Source organism: Balaenoptera acutorostrata, chromosome 1, assembly GCF_949987535.1.
Source record: "Balaenoptera acutorostrata chromosome 1, mBalAcu1.1, whole genome shotgun sequence".
NCBI classification, from domain to species: domain Eukaryota; kingdom Metazoa; phylum Chordata; class Mammalia; order Artiodactyla; family Balaenopteridae; genus Balaenoptera; species Balaenoptera acutorostrata.
The window spans coordinates 198,078,834-198,098,244 of record NC_080064.1 but is presented as its reverse complement, the minus strand read 5'-3'; the positions used below and the strand labels follow the sequence as shown (position 1 = coordinate 198,098,244).

General features: G+C 58.2%; 1 protein-coding gene across 16 annotated transcripts in view; it reads right to left on the bottom strand.

Moving 5' to 3' along the window:
• Window positions 1–1,104: 1,104 nt before the first annotated feature.
• The window catches only part of PPP1R12B (protein phosphatase 1 regulatory subunit 12B), a 200,852-nt gene continuing 182,545 nt past the window's right edge, over window positions 1,105–19,411 (bottom strand). For 7 of the 16 annotated variants that reach the window (XM_057540288.1, XM_057540306.1, XM_057540310.1 and 4 more), the window contains 5 exons: window positions 16,485–16,614; window positions 15,488–15,592; window positions 12,395–12,448; window positions 11,704–11,754; window positions 7,492–7,729 (listed from right to left, as the gene is read on the bottom strand). In XM_057540288.1, the coding sequence (XP_057396271.1) occupies window positions 7,595–7,729; window positions 11,704–11,754; window positions 12,395–12,448; window positions 15,488–15,592; window positions 16,485–16,614 (475 nt within the window). In that variant the 3' untranslated portion in view covers window positions 7,492–7,594. Of the gene's footprint in view, window positions 3,801–7,466; window positions 7,730–11,703; window positions 11,755–12,394; window positions 12,449–15,487; window positions 15,593–16,484; window positions 16,615–19,411 lie in introns of those variants that run through there. The other 9 variants (XM_057540282.1, XM_057540298.1, XM_057540259.1 and 6 more) reach the window with 8 other exon arrangements.

Here is a 19,411-nt window from a genome sequence, read left to right as displayed (position 1 = left end):
GCTGCTTGGTCCTGCAGCCTTTGGTGTAAACTCCCTGCAGCCCTGCTCAGGGGAGGGACCTCGGCTCGCGACAGCCCAGGTCCAGATCTGATGGCCCCACAAAACTAAAGGCTGGGGTTTCCTCGAGGAAGGCCCTCTGGTGCTTAAGGCAGAGCTGAAACTGAGTGGCCGGCGGGGAGAAACAGCGTGTCTGCTGTCTGGACGCCAGGAGCCGGGCCCCTCCCGTGAGAACCACTCATCCAGAGGCCGTGTTTCCACCCCCGCGGGTTTGCATATTCTCACCAGGCCATCAGGAAGGACGGCCACTACCCTCCGTACTGAATTCACTTTCCCACCTTGACACACACTTAAACGATTTAAATGAGAAAAGAATTTTTGAAGTTAGAGCAAAAACTCTGACTGAGAAATGTTCTGGTCTCCCTAGGAATCAACAAATCACAGACTCTCAAGCCAAGAACGGGTCCTGAGGACCACCGGCCCAGCCCCCTTTCACAGACGGCTGCACGGCTGGTCAGGACAGGCGCTGGCCCCGGGCCCCGACGCCCGGTCCTTTCAGCGGCCTCGTTCTGCCGCCACAGCTGCCTTCCTACAAGGTCAGCAGACTCCCTCCGAGGTGCTGAAACCTGCCTTAAAATTCAGTAATGGGGACCACGCTCTGTACTTATAACTGGGCCCCGACAGGGCCAGGACCACCTATGACCACTGGCCGCCATGTCCAGAGTCAGGGGCGGTGCTGGAGGCCAGGACGCCAGCGCTCACCCAGTGGATGGAACCAGGGGCCCCCTCCCTACCGGCTCAACTGCTGAGTCCCCGAGGTTTTCCCTTTGGAGGCACACAGTGGCCTGGAATCTGGGAAGCCCCTCTGCGCCGCTCCTGCTGCCTCATGCCCACCCCGGAGCAGCGCCCACCCAGAGCAGCGCCCACCCTGCCCACCAGGAGCAGCGCCCACCCCGGAGCAGCGCCCACCGGGAGCAGCGCCCACCCTGCCCACCAGGAGCAGCGCCCACCCCGGAGCAGCGCCCACCCCGGAGCAGCGCCCACCCAGGAGCAGCGCCCACCGGGAGCAGCGCCCACCCTGACCACCAGGAGCAGCGCCCACCTGGAGCAGCGCCCACCGCCACCCGGGCCTCTGTGTCCATCTGGGTGGGAGAGGCCTGCTCCAGGGCCAGAAACCTGGAGATGGAAACGAGCTGCTCCTCTCCACGCTGGCAGTTCACACACACCTTGGTGGGGTCCACAGGCTTAGAAGTGGGATTCCAGCTGCCTTTCATCCCAAGTGGCGCTAACATGCACACGATTTGCTCAGGGCAGGGAAGCAGAGAAGCTAACGCCCTGCAAGTGGGTCGAGGAGACAGGCCAGGGCTCATCCTTCCTTCAGACCCTTCCAAGGCCAGGCCTGGGGCCTCAGGCACGAGGAGGCGAAGCAGTGAGGCTTCAGCCAGATACTCAGACTCTCAGAGGCTGGTTGTCACTCCCAGAGGTGCGGCCTGTCCAGAAAACCGCTGGCCAAGGACGACGAGGCCCTCCCCCCAGCGCTGACCACCCATCCAGGCACCACGGTGACAGGGCGGAACCCCAGAGGCAGCGAGGAGGCCCCTGGCCATCACCTCACAGACCAGCACAGCCTGGAAAGAGACCAGATTCAGAGTCTGCCTCACAGAGTTAGTTGCATAAGAGAGAGCGCCTGAGATCACGGGATGGTCCACACCACAGGCTCCAGCCACAGAGCCTGGCTTCCTGAGTGGAGAGGCCTGACACCGAAGGGCTGGAGGGAGGTGCGGGACACAGCCCGACCGGGTTCCGAGAGCCGCCCGCGCCCCCGAAAGGCACAGACGGAGCGGAGGGCTTGCTGCGGCCCCTCTGCCTGATGCAAGAGAGTCCAGGTGACGTCCTAATAATTCAGTTCCCTTTTCCTGAGAAAGAGGAGGCAGCTAACGCCAGCCCTGGCCCAGCACCCCGGGTATGCCGGAGAGTCAGGGTCAGGGTCAGGGCCAAGGCCTCGTGCCCGGTCCCCTCCCCCAGAACAAAGGAAACGCTACAGTGGAAGATATGAAACTTCACTCTGACTCAGCATCCCCCCCGCCCCCCACTCCAGCCCTGACGACACAAATCCCCACCCAGGCGTCCCTCCTCGCAGGAAATGGCTGGACATGGAAGAGTTTGCAAACTCTGAGAAAGGCGTTTTGTCCCAGGAGACATATCTCCTATCCTGAACTGGGACCTTGATCATGGCTCTGGGTTAAAGAGCGTGTGACATTTCTGAGGGCCATGGAAGGGGCTGGAAAGAAAGAGAAACCAGGCAGAGGTAGCGTATGTTGAGAACGGACCGCTACACACTGAATGTCTCCGGCAACCCCAAAGTGACCTGCACACTCAAACCAGCCGAGGGATAAAGCGCCTACAAAAAGCAAACACTTAAGTGTTAATACTGGGGCATCATCAAGAACTCATGACCTAATTCTGTGCTGGACCAAGGGAGCCACCTGTCCAGGTTTTCGTCCAGAGAAGGATAGCCAAGACGGGGCAGGTGGGAAAAGCAGGGCACGTGGGGACCGACTTCCAGGCCCAGGGGAGCATCAGCACCTTGGGGGTCCCCAACCGCAGGTACGGCAGGGCTGTCATGTTACAGGGGGACCCTCAGGAAGACCTCAACTCTCATCCAAGCTGCCCAGCTTTCGAGCGATCAAGGCACAGCCGCCAGAGGCTCCCTGGCCGCGGGGTGGGGTCCCTGGGACACAGCCTTGGCCACCGGGTCTCGCCACTCCGAGTCCAGACTCATTCCTCCTGCTGGCTTCTGAGCAAACCATCGTCTCTCCCCTGAACACGCCCCCGACGCCATCAAGCCCACCACGCTCACAGCACAAGGCATGAGGGGTGGGGGCTTCAGACGCCCCCCACGCCTCCTCACAGCGGCGCCACTTCTCTTCAGGAGAGGAGACGAGGTCAAAGGGAGGTGGGGCAGGCGGGGGTTCTAGTAGAGAAACGCTGCATGGGGAGGATGAGGGGGAGCTGAGCCCGGCTCGGCTTGGCCAGGGAGAGGCTGGCGGTACCGCTGCCCGGGCACACCGCTGGGGTCGGTGCTCTGTCCCAGCGCCTACCCCCCGGGGCACGTGCCGCGGGGTGGATGGAGGAAGGAAAGTAAAAGGGCAGAAAGAGAAAGGGCAAGCCAGGTCACCCGAGCCCTGGGGAGAGGGCCAGACACGGAGGGAACGGGCGTTCAGACCAGTCAGGGTGCCACTGGGTTGCTGGTAGAAAAAATTCCATCACCACCGGCGGGAGTTAGAGAAAAGTCAGTTCCTGAGAGGCAAGGACAAGCAGGCACCCCGACGTGGAGTCACTGTCAACTTGGATCTAGTGGCGGCAGCTCCAGAGGCCTCCCCTTGTGTGTCCCACGCCAGAGCGCGTGGCGGTGGCAGCAGGGCTGGGGCCTGGACCAAGTGCTACGTGGACCAGCGGCCCGGCAGCCAGGTCCACGGCTGGCCTGGTGACCCCGAGACCTCCACCAGGCGGCTCTGCCGGTTGAGGGATCGCAGTCGTGCTTCGATGAGAACTGTCTGAAACCCAGGGGCAGGGGCCGGAGGAGGGGACACTGAGGGTGCAGAGGCGGCCACTGGACGATGGCGAGAGAAAGGTCCTTCTGGCTCCTCTTGGCTGGCGGGCGCCGGCGGGGGAGAGGCGGGGCCCGGCGCCTTCCCGGGTAGCCAGCGCCTGGTCTACTTGGACAGCTTGCTGATGACCCTGATGAGGGCGCCGTTCTCGTCCTTCAGCCTCTGGTTGTCGGATTTCAGTTCTGTCAGGACCTGCGGGCGGAAGGGAAAGGCGAGTCAGTCCGGCCGGTGACAGCGACCAAACGCCCATCTTCCTGCTCACGGGCTGGTGACGGTACCGCTCAGGGCCACAGCCCCTCCGCGCACACGGCAGGAACAGCCCCTTCCCCGTGCGCCACCCTCTCCTTCTCCTGAACGAGTAACTGTTCCAGGGTTTCCTCCCCGGAACTCACCTCTGGTCCAGAGAAACCAGGGCAGCGCCATGTGTGCTGGGGACACAGGGAAGGGTCAGAAGAGGTGATGGGGTGAAGGGAAGGAAGGCGGGAACGCGTGGTGGGGGGCACAGCTCGACTTTCCCGTCACACCCCCAAGACAACTTAGGGTCTTGCTTCTGGTGCCGTGTGACGCAACCCACTGAGGTCCCCGTTGGCCGCAGCACATGTCCACAGTCAACCCCCAACCCCCAGGAGCCCGTGAGTGCCCAAAGGGGGCTGGGGCTCTGCTGTGGGAGGTGGGGGTGGAGACGTCTGTTCTCCCAGCCTGGCCTCCCCGGACCATCACACTGTGTCGCACAACTCGTGAAGCGAGGGAGCAGCGGCCCCGAGCCCAGGCTGGGCAAGTGCGGGGCGTCTGACAGCCCCGACGGGTCCCAATGAGGGCATGGCTGGTGTGTGAGCCTTGCCAGCGGCAGGAGAGTCAGGTCAGAGGGAAAGCACTTCTTCACCGTGAAGGCGACAAAAATCCACACCCACATCTGTCCGGGGCGAGTGTCCTCGGGTTGGTCATTCAAACATCCAGGCCCCCCGCGTTCCCAGGGCTAATTCCAGTTCTGGCTCTGCTGTTAGCACTCAGGGGTCAGTCAGATCCCCATGAAGAATGGAACTGCTCCCTCAGCCTCTTATGGAAGATGCAGGTTAAGTTGCAGAGGGAGACTTAACCTGGTGGGCACGGACCACAGACACGCGAGGCACTGGTATCGAGGGAACAGAGAACATTCGGAGCGTCAGGGCGGCCTCAGGGTCTGTGGTGCAGCCGTCCTCAGGTCCACAAACGAGGGCCCGAGGCCAGCAGCACCACTGCAGCACGGCGCTGCTCCTCGCGGGAGGCAGACACTGACTCCAGCGCTCACTTCCCTGCAGACGCGGTCGCGGGTCCAGAAGCCGGAACTCGTCATCCGTGAGCTGTGCCGCTTGAGGCACACCGCTCTCCTCTCTGGCTTTCCATTTTGTATCTAAAGAAGCCCATCCCTGCCCTCGTCCCTCACAAAGCAGGGGCTCCGTGGGGCCACAGCTGGGACCGCATGCAGTGTTAGAGGGCGTTAATCCAGGAAATACCAGAGCAGGCCTGTCCTCTGACCTCCGACCTGACACCGCCGGAGCCTGGCTGGCCTCCCTCTTCTGCCTCCACCCCTTGGCCTCAATTGCCCAGACACTCAAGCCAAGAGGCTCGCAGCAGCCCGCCGGCGTGGCCTCCCTCCGCTTCCCCTGCCATGTGCCCTCCCAGGGCACCCCGGGGGCCGGCAGCCTGGGCACCAGCGAGACTCTCAGGCCGTGTTCCCACGACGGGAGCCCCGGGTGGGAAGAAGCTCTACATGGGGACAGGCCGTGTGTCACCGCTGGCAGCTCGTCAGGTCGGATCTGAACCACTCCCCTTTAAAAACACGTACAAACGCGTCCTCAAGCCTTGGAGACTTCTCTCCACATTGAGACTCAATTCTTTGGGAAACACTCGGCCGAAGCACTTTCCCAGCTGTGCGAGCTCCTGCGGCCAGCTCCAGGGAGCGTCAGGAAGGACGAGAGGGGCGCCGAGGAATGGTGGGGAAGCCGGGCTCGGGAGGGAGAGGAGGAAGCGGAGGGGCTTCTTGGAGACACACGTGAGGCACAGGACGACTACGCAGGATGCCCGTGGAAGCGCCGCGCACGGGGAGCCTGCACGGCTTCCTCGTTTCTAAGTGCCCAGTCTGCCTCAGTTTGACGTGAAAGACAAATAAAACAAAGCGCCTCTTCTCCAGCGTCACCTCTTCCAACCCTGGGTGAGGAGCGTGCGGGCGGGGGGTCCCGACGCTGCAGCGGCCCCACAAGAACCCCAAACCGGGGGCAGGCCGGCCCTCCCGAGCGCCCGTCGGCGGGGACGGCAGGCTCCTTCTGGAAAGGGCTGGGTGGCGAAGGCCCGGGTCTGAAGCCGCGTGGTCTCTGAGCGACGCCCGCCTCTCAAGGGCCCGCAGACACGGCGATGCGCACACAACGGCCCGGCTCCAGGAAGACGGCGCTCGTGGAGGCTGGAACCTGACCCCACGGAATCCCCACGCGTCTTGTTGGTTTCCCCGTGACCCGGGCGGGCCTCTCTGCGCGGCCCTGCTGGGGAGTCGGCACTGAGGGGCCGCGGGCTGCCCCCTCCCCCGACGCCAGGGCCGCCAGGCGGTGGGTGCGCGGCTGGCCCGGAGCCCGACGTCCTTGGTCTGCCCGCCCCGTACCCTCCGAGTGACCTCGGGCAAGTTACTTCTTCTGTGACTCGGTTTTTTTCCGTAAGAAAAGGGACTGTTACGGGGAATAAATGAGAAAGAGCGAGTACAGTGCTCAGTACAGGCCTTCACAGGCGACAGCCATCTCCAGGGTCACCAGCCCCTCCTGACCCCATGCTCGCCCGCACCAGGAGGGAACCGAGAAGACTGGGCCATCTTCTGGGGGCCCCCCGTTCGCCCCAGGCCAAAGCTGGCTCATCTCCTGGCCTGGCACTTGGCCCTGATGCGCTTGCACGAGGAGGGCTGGCAGGCTGCTCGGGGCCGCGGGCCACCTCCTCTCAAGCTTCTGTGTCCCAGCGTCTCCAGCAGGGTATCAGCTCCGCCCGACAGTAATTCGGGTGCTTCAGATCTAGTGGGTACCAGTTGCCAGCTACTGACCCCGAAGACACAGCAAACAGGCAGAAAGAACAGGCCTGGGTCAGGACTCATTCGATTGTTGCTGGAAATTAAATCTCATTTCAGAGCGTGAAACCGCTCAGCAGTGAGGACCCCGCACGCTGCCACGGTGGGAAAGTGAGCCATCTGCGAGCCTGTCTTCAGACCCACAACCAGGGAGAGGCGCCAAGTTCAGAAGATGCGTTTCCTGGTTCTCAGGTGAAGACGAGCCCCCGCTCACCTGCCGCCTCCTCTGCAGGCCCCGCTGGCAGTGGGGCTGGGGGTTTGGCCGTGGGAGAGCACATCCCCAGGCCCAGATCTGTGACACGGAGGAGGGCAGCACCCGCCAAGAAGGGAGAAGGATGCAAAGACCCAGCAGGGGGTGGGCGGAGCGGGGCTGGGTCAGTGCCCCCCCCAGCGCTAGTTCTTGTCAGGCCCTGGGGCCGCGGTTCTCAGCCCAGCTGCACAACAGAACCAGCAGGGGAGCTCTGAACAGACACCCAGGCCTTTGCCTCTGAGGGGTGCCTGGCACAAATGTGCTCAAGCCCCCATGTGTCTGGAACGTGTGGCCCCTGCCCTTGGTCACCGTCACCCCAGGCGCAGCCCGACTGCTCCAGGGACCAGGTTGCACTTGGATCGCTGTTGACCGAGACCCTGACCTCCCCCCAGAAACGTGTGCGTGCCCACACACAGGTAGGCGTGGACCCGTCTGGCTGAGTGACCCGCGCTCGGTCTCAAGGGCAAGAGTCTCACCAAACCGACGGCAGCCCAGGCCAGGCCCCAGCCCTGGGTCGTCACGGCCCATGCCGCGTCTGCAGACCACCAACCTTCACAGGAACCTGCGTGCAGGCTCTGGTGGGCGAGCGCAGAGCCCGAGACCAACAACAAGAGGGAACGTGCCTGGAGTGGAGGAGGGGAGGAGGGGGCAGGACTAGAGCCCCTGGGGGTCCGAGCCCTCGATGGCCTCCGAGAGTCTGGCCACAACCCGGGTCAGGGCCCTGTTCTCAGCCTGCAGCTGCTCGTTCATCTGCTTCAAGGTCTGAATCTGTTTTAGCTGGTGGAGGTTCTGCAGAGTGAGACACGAGGGACAGACAGGCAGACAGAGACAAGACAGACCAGAGGAGAGAAAAGTGGGACAAAGAAATCACGTTGACGTTTCGTTTCTGTTTTTAGTTCGCATGCAAGAAAGGAAAGGAGAGAGGCCAGAGGAATGGTGGGTGGGTGGGTGGGTGGGGGGCGCGGGGCCGAGGTCTGGCTGTGCGGAGGCGGGGCCGGCCCAGGGCGCCCGGAGCTTCTCCCAAGTCCAGCTGCTGCCCTGCTCTCCCCTCCTCTCCTCCTCCCCCCACACTTGGCCCCCTACTCCCACTTGTTTTCTTTCTGCGTCTTTCTATTACCTCATTTATTTTTCATTTTAAAAAATGGAACGAGGCAAAGAAGAGAGGGCCTGTTGTTGAAGTGTTTTCTGTGGGAGGCACACCTACAGAAGGCCCTCTACCTTTCCTGGAAGCATCATCACCAGGCCTCCTCTGCTGCCCAGACGCCTGTTCCAGGATCAAGAACTACCCGCCTGCCCCCACCTGCTCCAGGAGGGTATGCACCAGGGAACCCATGGCAGACTATACTGTCTCTGCCCGGGTCACAAAGAGGCTGGGAGCTACTTAAAGCTGCCACAGACAGCCTCCGCTGTGGAATCACAGCTCTGCACAAAGGTGGAGGGCGTCGTGTCCAACGAAAATGGACCGGTGACCGATACCCTTGCCAGTCCAGCTGTTAGCATGTGTCCGTGTTGCACATGGAACAGAACAACCCGCCCAAAGCCATTCTTCCCGATCCCTGTGTCCCACGAAGGATCTAAAGCCGGCAATAAACGGAGTCCTATCCAGGCCTGCTTCCTGTCACTAGTCCCTCCTAAGAGTTCCCTGACCCTGGCCCTGAGGCCACCAGCTCTGGGAGAGAGAACGCGGTCTTGTCATGCGAACGGGGCTTCACAGACGGAGATGACAATCCTGTGGGCTGCGGTGACTACAGACAGGTCGCCGGGCACCAGAGGAAGTCTCTCCTGCCCACGTGGACAGAAGGACAGAAATGAAAGACGGGAGGAGGTATAGCTGTTTGGGAGTGAAAGCAGCAAGAAAATGCAAGGCAGCATGAAGATGAAAACAGTGAAAAGGAAAAACAAGCAGAGACAAACGGCTGCCTCTCTCTCCCCACAGAGGGAGAATCGCCACCTTGGGAAAAGGAGGTCAGCCACACAGTTCTGAGCAGCCTGGAGCGGCCGGGAGAGGACAGAGGGGGTCCCGGTGCAGCCTGCGGGACCCAATTTAAGAACCAACGGAGAGTCCCTGGCTCTCACCCTTCTTTGGGGTTGACGCTGGACCAAAGCTTTGAATGCAGTCATGGTCCTTACATGAAGTGGTCCTTGCCTCCTGGGGGATAACGATAAACTATGAGGACGATTCCTGTGAACCTGTGAGCACAGGCAGGTTGAGAGGGAAGAACGTGGCCATAAAGGCAGGAAGCTGCCGTAGGCGCGAGGCTGAGAACAAGGCGTGGTGGGGAGGCGGTGGGAGGGCACAGAGCAGGGTGGCCGGGGAGGCTGCCAGGGCAGGGAAAATGAAGAATCCAAGAGCAATCTCATGGCGGATTGGCTGCCAGGCTCCTCCCACGCGAGGGCCTGGGGGAAGGGGAGGAGGTGTGGGAGGAGGCCGCCACGGGACAGCGCCCCGGCCTGACGCAGGCATGCTGACCTGCACACCCAGAGAGGCTGGCACGTAACCCCGCGCCAGCCCAGCCCGCGAGCGCTTCTCCTGGGGGGAGTCCATAAACGCCTACCTTCCCAAGTAAAGACCAGAAAGGCGCGGCCTGCGTCGCCACCACGGAGCCCCACACCCCGCGGGCGAGCCCATCTCACGGTTCCCAGAGCCGGGGAACAGGCCTGAGTCCCTTTCTGTCCCTGAGCTCCCCCGGACTCCTCAGGTTCACTGGAGGTCACCCCCTGCTCCCTGCGGACCACGCCCGGAGGATCTGAGCATCTGTATAAACTGAACAGGGTCCACTCGCCCTCAGCTCAACTGGGCCCCGGGTGTGACCGGTTTCCTGTACTGCTGGCTGGCTACCGAGCACACACGCATGTCCCCACAGACTGCCGTCTGCGTGAAGAGCCTGAAAGCTGACCAAGCATCCCCTGAACCCCCTGCAGGCCAGCACACCAATTTGACGATGCTTGCGTCTGTACGTCTGAAGCCTCTGTCCCCAGAGAGGGTCCAGGCGCAAACACCCTAAGGTCAGCTGGCGGGCGGCTGGCATGTCCCCCCCAGTCCCTGGGTGGAGCGGGGCTGTCTGCTCACTTGGCCGGGCTGCGAGCTGAGCGAACGTGCTCAGGGCTGAGCCGGCAGGAGCTTCTCCCCCAGGGGTCTGCGACTGGCACTGCAGAGCAAGGGCAGCTGACTCATGAAGAAATCTTTTAACTGAAAGAAGATTGGCTTTCCATCAGTACACCTACTGGTCTGGGGCCTGGATGGTCATGGCCAGGCTCCGCCTGAATTTGAGGTGGGCCGGCACACGACCCAGGGCTGAGCGGGGCACGAGCTTCGTGTACCCGATCTCCATCAAGGAAAGAAAAGGACTCACGACCTCGTTCATGAAATCTCAGCCCGAGAGGCTGATGAGACAGAGAGAAAGACGCACCTGCCGCAGCCCATGGCCCCAAGGGTGCCTGACGCGTCTGTACTCAGAGCGGAAATCGGGGGTGGGGGGAAGCCAGCTGCTCCCCTTCGGCTTGCGATCCGGCCCTCGTGTGGGGCTGAATGGATGAGAAAGAAAGCGCCTCCCGGCTGGAGGGTACGAGGCGGCCTGGGCCCTCAAGGACCCTACAAGGCAACAGCTCGGGCCGTATCTACGCTCCTGATCGGCGTCTGGGCCATTTCTGAATGAGCATCCTGTTAGCTGCCAACAGATAGCACAACGCAAGGGCTTCAAAATTGGAGGAGCCCCCGCATGACCGTGAGCCGTGGACCTGCCACAGACCTGTTCAGCCTGCGGACGTGCTCTGAGCGGCAGGTGAGGCGGGTCTGGAGAAACCAGCAGCTAGTTTTGCTCCTGGCTGCTCTCGAGACGCAGGCGGCACGGCCTGGCACTGCGTGCGGGCGTCCCGGCGTGTCCGGAAGGGGCGCGTGGAGCGCGCACAGGGCTTGCCCCTCCCTCGTACAGCAGCCACGCGGACCAACAGGATTCCGGGCATTTGACCTCGTTGAGCCCTGAGCAACTTTTTTCAGTCAAGAACCAACCTTCTCAGGCCATGGGAGCAATAAACGTCTCTCCCGGAGGGCTCCTGGCCTGAGGGCTCTGCTCACACTCCCGGGAGCCAGAGGCACGTGTTTCACGGGCGAAGATCCGCCAAGAGAGGAAAGCAGCCAAGCGGCACCCGGCCACCGTGGCGCGGCCCCACGCGCTGCAGCCCCAAGGCCCAGGTCCCATGCACTCCCACAGCTCCTTCCCTCTCCCCCTCCCCGGGGCAGCGCGAGTGCAGCTCCCAGGACTCACTGCCCCGATGGTGACCGTCCACTGAGGGCTGATGGAGGGCGTGGTGGCCACAGGTCCCGGGGAGGGAGATGTGGCTGAATATTCCAGGGGCAAGGGCGAGGCAGGAGACCAAGAGGAGAATCAGCCTGCCCTCCACAGAGGAGCGGCTCCACCTGCGTGCCCTCCCGGCTCCCACTTCCCAGCTCTCCCCCGGGGCCAGGAGCTGGGAGCCCGGCGTCAGCCGTCCCTCCCTCGGGGCGAAGCTGCTGCTGAGGAAACCTTACGCGTTCCGCTCGGGTCTGCCTCCAGCCTGCTGGACGACATCCCCTTACACCGAAGGCCATGTCTGTCCCCAGAGAGGCTGTGAGGGGCCCCAGGGGCACCGGGTGAGCCGAGAGCCAGGGCAGGGGCCGCGCACAGGCTCACCTCGTCCCCTCCACGCCCGCATCCCTCACGAGCTGCCCGTGACCCGCCCCGCAGGCCTGGGTGCAGGCGCACGGCAGGCGCGCAGCTCCGTACCTTCATCTCCTCCTCCATCTCCGACATCTTCCGCTCCAAGGCTCGCCTCTCCTGTTCAACACAACGAAACTGCTGAACGTCGGACAGATGGGGAAAGGAGTCAAAACCCTGCCCCCCGCCCCGCCCCCGACTTATCCGGACCCCAGAGCCATGGGAATAAAACTTAAAACTCAGCTGCTTTCCAAATTAAACACCATCAGGGGAGATGGGAACCCATCATACGCCCAGGGTCGAGTCAAAGCTAGGGTTCATCAATAAATCTGAGTTTTCCCAACCCGAGAATGTCAGCCCCCAGAAAGATACTCTGAGTGTGGTCAGGAGGGGTCAGCAGCTGACCCAGAGCCGCCCCACCTCGGTCAGAGCCAGCAGACTGTCTGCTCTTAGGGTTGGAGTCCTAAGACCTCAACCTGGGGCAGAGGGTCCTGCTGAAGCTCCCCTTCTGTCCAAAGGGACGGGAAGGGCCCAGAGGCCTGGGCTACACGCCGTGGCAGGCGAGCCTGTGCGGTTCCGCTTTCCCAGGGCGACGCGGACGGCCCCCTGAGGACCCTCCCGCCCCGAGCTCTGAGGAGGCCGAAGCACCAGCGACCAGACTGCTATCCAGTCAGACAGAGAGAACGAGGTGCCCCCTGGGATGGGACGTGCAGGCTCCCGCCTCCTTCTGACGGTGTCCTCCCCCCCCACGCACACGCACCCGCTTCTCCATCTCCAGCACCGACGACCGGTCGGCCGTCTTGTCTTGTTTCTGCTGGTGCAAACGGAAGGAACACATTGTTACTGGAGCGTCTCAGGGTCAGAGAGCCCGTCTAGTCCAGCCCCACCGGACGCCCAGACATGTGGCCCAACCCACGGGTCCTGATGTCACAGAGACGAAGTCGCCGCCCTTCCGAGTTCACAGAATCCCCGCCGGGCGTGGAGGCGGTAGCAGTGCTCCCAGAAGTGTAACATGGTCACAAGTGCAAAGGCGTTACCACACACACCAGCCCCCCACATACACACACAACACACACACAAATACATATACACACCACACACACACATATACACACCACACATACACACATAATATATATACACACAACACATACACGCACAACACATACACACACACCACACACACCCCCTTCACACACAACATATACACACACACAGACACAATACATATACACCACACACACACAAAACATATATATACACAATACATACACACACAATACATATACACACCACACACACACACCACACATACACACATAATATACACACCACACACACATATACACACCACACACACACACCATACATACACACGTACACACCACACATACACACATAATATATATACACACAACACATACACACACAATACATATACACACCACACACACACCCTTCACACACAACATATACACACACAGACACAATACATATACACACCACACACACACATACACACACATACACAACACACACACAACACACACATCAACACACACACATAACACATACAAACACAAATACACCCACCACATATACATACTAATTATATACACACCACACACACACAATACATATTTATACACATATACATTCACCACATACACACACACCACACACACACTACATATATATACACCCACACCCACATCCATACACATCCCTCACAATACATATACACATACACCACATACACACAGACCACACAATACATACATACACATATATAACACACACACACACACACACACACACACACAGTTCAAGGCCAACCATCTTCTCCCACCTCACCGCCCCTCTTTCTGGAATCTCAGGCCCAGAGGAAATGAAAGTGCCTTTTCTCCTGTATAAGCCTGAGCGCCAGGCGCTCTTCTGAGCGACCCCTTCCCACTCTGCTCCGGTTTTGGGGACCGAGGCTGTGATTTTCAAGGAGGACGGGCTGCCAGAGCCTCTCAGGGGTCCATTCATGGGACCTGCCCTGCTTTGAACAGAACTTTTACTGTTTTATACACTGGGCTTCCAGATAAGATTAGAACTTTATTCTGGATCATTGTCTACTTTTAAGATAATTTTTGCAGAGGGGCTAAAAACATTTAGCCGCCACAGCTACAAAGTAGAAAACAGCTTTAGGGAACGACTCTTAAACAGGGCAGGGGAATGACCCCTGAGTCCCTTTTGGGCAGAATTTCTTACAATCAATAGACAGTTAATGACGACAGAGTGACTACTTTTATGCCTAGTACCAGGCATGGAAACATTTAATAAGTACAGAAATTACGCTGGTCTTACCGAGGAGGTTTCTTTTTCAAAAAATTAAGGACTAGCCAGAACTGGCAGTAAATTGGGATTTCTGGCTCCTGTCCTGGGCTCTCACCGTCTGCTCTGAAGGTCACAGCCGCGGCCTGTCTGCACCACAAGCCTCTCTTCCCTAAGCCCGAGCAGCATAGAAGCTGTGCCGATTTCACTACTTGGTTCACCTACACAAAGAGAACTTAACCAGTTCAGTTCGACAAAGAACTAATTTTGTTTTGCTCTGTTTTAACCCTAACCCCTCAGAGTTAGGGTGGACCTCTCATGGGAACACGCCGTGTGTGCACGTGGTACCTGTTTGCACACGGATGTGTGGGGTCGACAGGCCTCCCCTCCACTGTCCTGCCAACAGTCCAATATTGGTAAAGAGCAGAGGCTTGGTTTGTAGCACCACCGTTTCTTCTGAATTTCAGTAACTTGTATTTGGCAAAACTCAGTATATTCCAACACACCCAGCAGAGCAGTTGGCTAGAAAGTCAATGCTCTTCCCCAGCGACTAAAAGGCTGAGTTTATTTTCAACGCCCTCTGTGCAATCAGGGTCCCTGGCTCACGACTCCAAAGCCGAGACCCCAAAGCTCAAAGGATGCACTGTTGGGGCTTCTGCAGAGGAGGGAGCGGGGGTGGGCGGGGCCGTGGCTGCTTGCAGGATGCCCCCCGCCGAGACCAGCACAGCCAGCCCGTGCCGGTTCAGGACTAAGTTGGCCCCGGCCGCCGCAACCACGCGGGGCCCTTCCACGATGACAATGACGGGCAGCTCCCAGGACAGGCCCGCCCTGCGCTGGCCGAGCCCTTCAGGAAAGCGCGGCCCCTCGAGCGGCAGCACCCCTGCCTGCCCGGGGGTGTTGGGAGGGCACTGCCCCGAGCCCCACATGCTCACTGTCGTCGATCCCAGCGTTTTCGTCTCTGCTTTTGGATCCCACCCTGGGGCAGAATCGACAGCCAGCTCTGGTCTTCATCTGAGCTTCCCAGTAACAGTCCAAATTCTCATCCTCAGGCCTCCAGGCGGCTTCCTGCTGACCCAGCAATAACCCAAGACAGGGCTTGCGCCAGCCTTCAGTGAGGGTCTATCTCCCTGGTGATGAGTGCACCACCCGCTATGTGTCACTAATTAAACCAGGCCTGGCAGCGAGAGGAAGAGCTTTATCTGGCTCCTTGTTCTGTCACAGGTGCCGCAGGACAGAACCCAACGTCCCAACAACACCTTCATCTTGGGTTTGCTGTGACCAAACCACGACCGACAAGGCAGGAGGGACACACTGCCCAAGACCAAGCCCTGACGCTGGTCCACACTCTCCGCTAAGAAATGAGCAGATAACCCGTAAGAGTAATTACTAGCACTCGGGCGCCAGGAATGGTCCACTGGACCATCCATTTCCAATTTTAAGTTCAGTGTGGTTTGAACCCCACCCAAACGAAATCTCTGAGGAGGACTGGCCTGACTACCTCGCCCCCTCCCCCCTCCCCCCTCCCCCTCCTCACCTGGGCCATCTTCTCAAGCTTGGATTTCACGTCTGCCAGCTCGAGCTGGGCCTCCCGAAGTTTTGTCTTCAGTTTCTGGTTTTCGGTCAGGGCGCACTCGTAGAGCTGGGGGAGGGAGAAGAGGGAGTCAGGTCCCCACCCTGTGGGCGGAGCAGGAAGACAGAAGGGCCCAGGGACACAGGATATTCAGCCAAGGGCTCTGGCTCGCCTGCTGCTGGAACCGTGAGGTCCTAGGTGCTGAACACACAGAATGATGATCCACTGTCAACAGTGTCAACCCCCAGGAGGTAGGGGTGGGGGTGTTAACCCCCAGGAGGTAGGGGTGGGGTGTTAACCCCAGGAGGTAGGGGTGGGCGGGGAAGTCCGTCCACTACCTCCAGCAGGGAGGGCAGTCGCGTGGCTTAAAGACGCGGTTCCCACACAAAAGAGGCTTCCTTTTGGAGCCGCCCTCCTGTGTATCCGTTTTAGCCAAGTTCTGTTCAACCAAACAAACATTTTCTTAACAAAAAAAGTTTTTTCCTGGCATCTCAAGCACTTGAAAGGGAAGGTTTTTGAGCCGGCCCCTGGAGCTGGGTTCTCTCCCCCAAGAACCAAAGGAAACGAACCGTAAAATGACGGAAACCCCCCAAAACCAGACTGTTATTATTTACCATTGCCAAGAAGTATCGGTTGATGTTCACAGGACCTCATTAAAAGCACGTGTTTGTTAAAAATATCAGAGTCCATCAAGTGATTCTCTGGGCCCAGGCAACCAGCATTACTCTTATTTCCCTTTCCACAATTCTTAACCCGTACATTTTCCCTACACCTCTAAATATCTGATTGAGGTGCATTTTTACTGCACTGAAAGCAATACGTGAAGGGGTCTTCATTCAGCTGGTTGAGAGGGGTAAACGTGCTGGCCGTTAGCATCTGTCGCTGGAGCACCTTCCCTCCCGCCTCTCTCAGCAAGGAAGAGGCGGGAGGGTCGAGTGGGGGGGGACCCGGGAGCCCCCACCTTTCGGTAGTCCCTGCTGCTGTCCTCCCCCGCGCGGCTGCTCAGGGTGGCCAGGCGGGCCTCGCGGGCCTCCCGGCGGGCTCTGGCCGAGGCCCGCTCGCTGCTGGCGTCACTGCCTCCCAGTTCCAACCTGTGGGAGACACAGGAAAGGTACAAGTGGCTTCCGAGAAGGAAAAGGTGGCGGGAGGTGATGCTTAAGGGCAGTGGGCACCTCTCCTAAGATGCGCTTGAGGGCTCTGGCCAGAACAGGCCCCGGCCTCCCCGCCTGCCGAGGGCACTGCTCGGGGAAGGAGGCCAGCACCCACCCAGGACGGAGCTGACTCGGGAGGTCGGTGGTGTGGCTGTGTGCCGACGGCCATCGCAGAGCTTCTCAAATTAGCTTAGGGCCGAACAGCTTCCCTCAAGAGCGTGCTTTTAAACGCAGAAGTTTCTGGGATCCCAGTGGCTCTTAGAAAATGATTCCAATGAACTGCCAACGAGCCAGAAACACATGGGCCTGGAGCTGCAAGCAGCGGTGGGTGAGGATGGCAACCGGGGCTCAGCAGGCCGGCTGGACCCCCAGAGGTGTCGGGAGGCGCCACCCGGTGCCGGGACAGCTCGCGTTCCACCCTCTCCTCTGGACGCCACACCTGTGACAGGACTTCATGTCTCGTAGCGACTGCACTTTTGGGGCGGACGGTGGCTTCGTTCCAGTACTGACTGGTCCATGAGTGGGAGGGCCTTTCAGCTGACCTCCTGCTTAAGTGGACGGACGACTCTCACCCTGATCCTTCACACTCGTTCCTATTGTTCTGGGACTTTGCTCTTTCCAAGCTAAGAGGCGGCCCACGGAAGGGCCACGTGCAGACCAGTCCTCCAGGGCTCTACCCCTGAACCGGGGCGGTGTGAAGAGTCCCGGCTGTGGAGCTTCCGCCCGTGTTCCTGTCGTGCGGGGGCCACGCGGGGGTGGGGGTGGGGGTGGGTGGACTAGGTACCAGAAGAGGCAGAGCAGGGGTGGGGGCAAAGCTGCTGATGACACCGAGGGCTGCCTTTTCCTCACAGAGATGCTCAGTCCTACAACATTTTCTACTACATTCTTCTCCTTCTTATAGTTAAAAAATCTTTTGTAGGGCTTCCCTGGTGGCGCACTGGTTGAGAATCTGCCTGCCAGTGCAGGGGACACGGGTTCGAGCCCTGGTCTGGGAGGATCCCACATGCCGCGGAGCAACTGGGCCCGTGAGCCACAACTACTGAGCCTGCGCGTCTGGAGCCCGTGCTCCGCAACAAGAGAGGCCGCGATAGTGAGAGGCCCGCGCACCGCGATGAAGAGTGGCCCCCACTTGCTGCAACTAGAGAAAGCCTTCACACAGAAACGAAGACCCAACACAGGCAAAAATAAATAAATAAATAAATAAAATAAAAACAAAACAAACAATCTTTTGTAAATAGAAATCTCTTAATTGATTTTCCTGATTGCAAAAGCAATACATGCGTGTTGAACAGTTTAAGCATTGGAACTAAAGTGTCTAAAATAGAAAGTGAAAGTCACCCCACGGTCCTGCCCAAGGAACAATCTCTACCAACAGTTCAGTTCATATCCTTGCAGGATGTTAAACATGGATGTCAAAATAAATATTTCTGTAAATAAAATCAGAGAATACCTCTGTGGTCTGACTCCCCCTCCTCTCCCCTACACCTACACACTCACGACTGCAGGCATCTCACCATGTAAGGAAAAACACAACTGCCTCATTAAAAAAAAAAAAGGCTGCGTAGCCTTCCACGGTATGGCTGTATGAGAGTTTAATCCTCTATTGATAGACACATATTGTTTTAAATTTTTTAGCTACCATAAATAATGCTACAATGAGACTTGCCTGTAAATCTTAGTGTATTTGTTATTTTCTTAGGATAAAATCTTAGCAGTGGAACTGTATGGTCAAGAGATAAATAATATTTTAAATGCAGATATATATGTTACCATACTGCCCTCTAGAGAGGTTTAAAGCTTTTCAATCCAATAGGAGAAATGTCTTATTGTTGTTAATTTTAATGCTTTAAAATCATTATGGAGGTTCAATATCTTTGATTATTTATCTCAGTTTTTGAAGGGCCTATTCATAGCCTTTGTTAATCTTTGCCTCATTATATTGCAGGAGCATCCTACATATACTGGGGGCTTTTAAAACTATCTAACATAGGTTGCAAAAAATGTTTTTCCCCACTTTTTGTCTCTTTTCAGAGATTTTTAAATTTTATGTTATTAGAATGATTCTTTTCCCACTGAGTTGGAAAGTCATACATGACTTTTGGGGGCTGTCGACTGTTCTAGAATCTCACTGTTTTAATTGCTACAGTTTTATAGCTTATTTTGAAGTCTGCAGGGAAATTTATTTTCACAAATGGCCATTATAATGTAACAGAGTTTACAAGCAATTAACTATAGCAAAATGCCACTCTCCACCAGTTTTGCAAAACGAATTTTCTGCTGGGTTAGTTGGAAATTACATTTATCCTAAGCTGGTGCTTGGTGAGAGGGCAAGCAAAGGAAGAATCCACGCAAGTTTGTAAATTTTAAAATACATTAATAAGGTAGAACCAGCTCAATTATTAAACAAATTATGAAACTCATTTGCCCTATGGCATCCTGTAACTACATCTTCCCAATCTCTTCTTAATTTCGTCATCAGAGGAACAGTGGAAAATGAGAGATTCAAACTCTGGCTCCACATTCTCTATTATTTTAATTAATTAATTTAATTAATTTTTTTGGCTGCCTTGGGTCTTTGTTGCTGAACCCGAGCTTTTCTCTAGTTGCAGCGAGCAGGGGCTACTCTTCGCTGCAGTAGCTGTGGCTCACGGGCTCTAGAGTGCAGGCTCAGTAGTTGTGGCATGTGGGCTCTAGAGCACGGGCTCAGTAGCTGTGGCTCACGGGCTCTAGGCGTGCA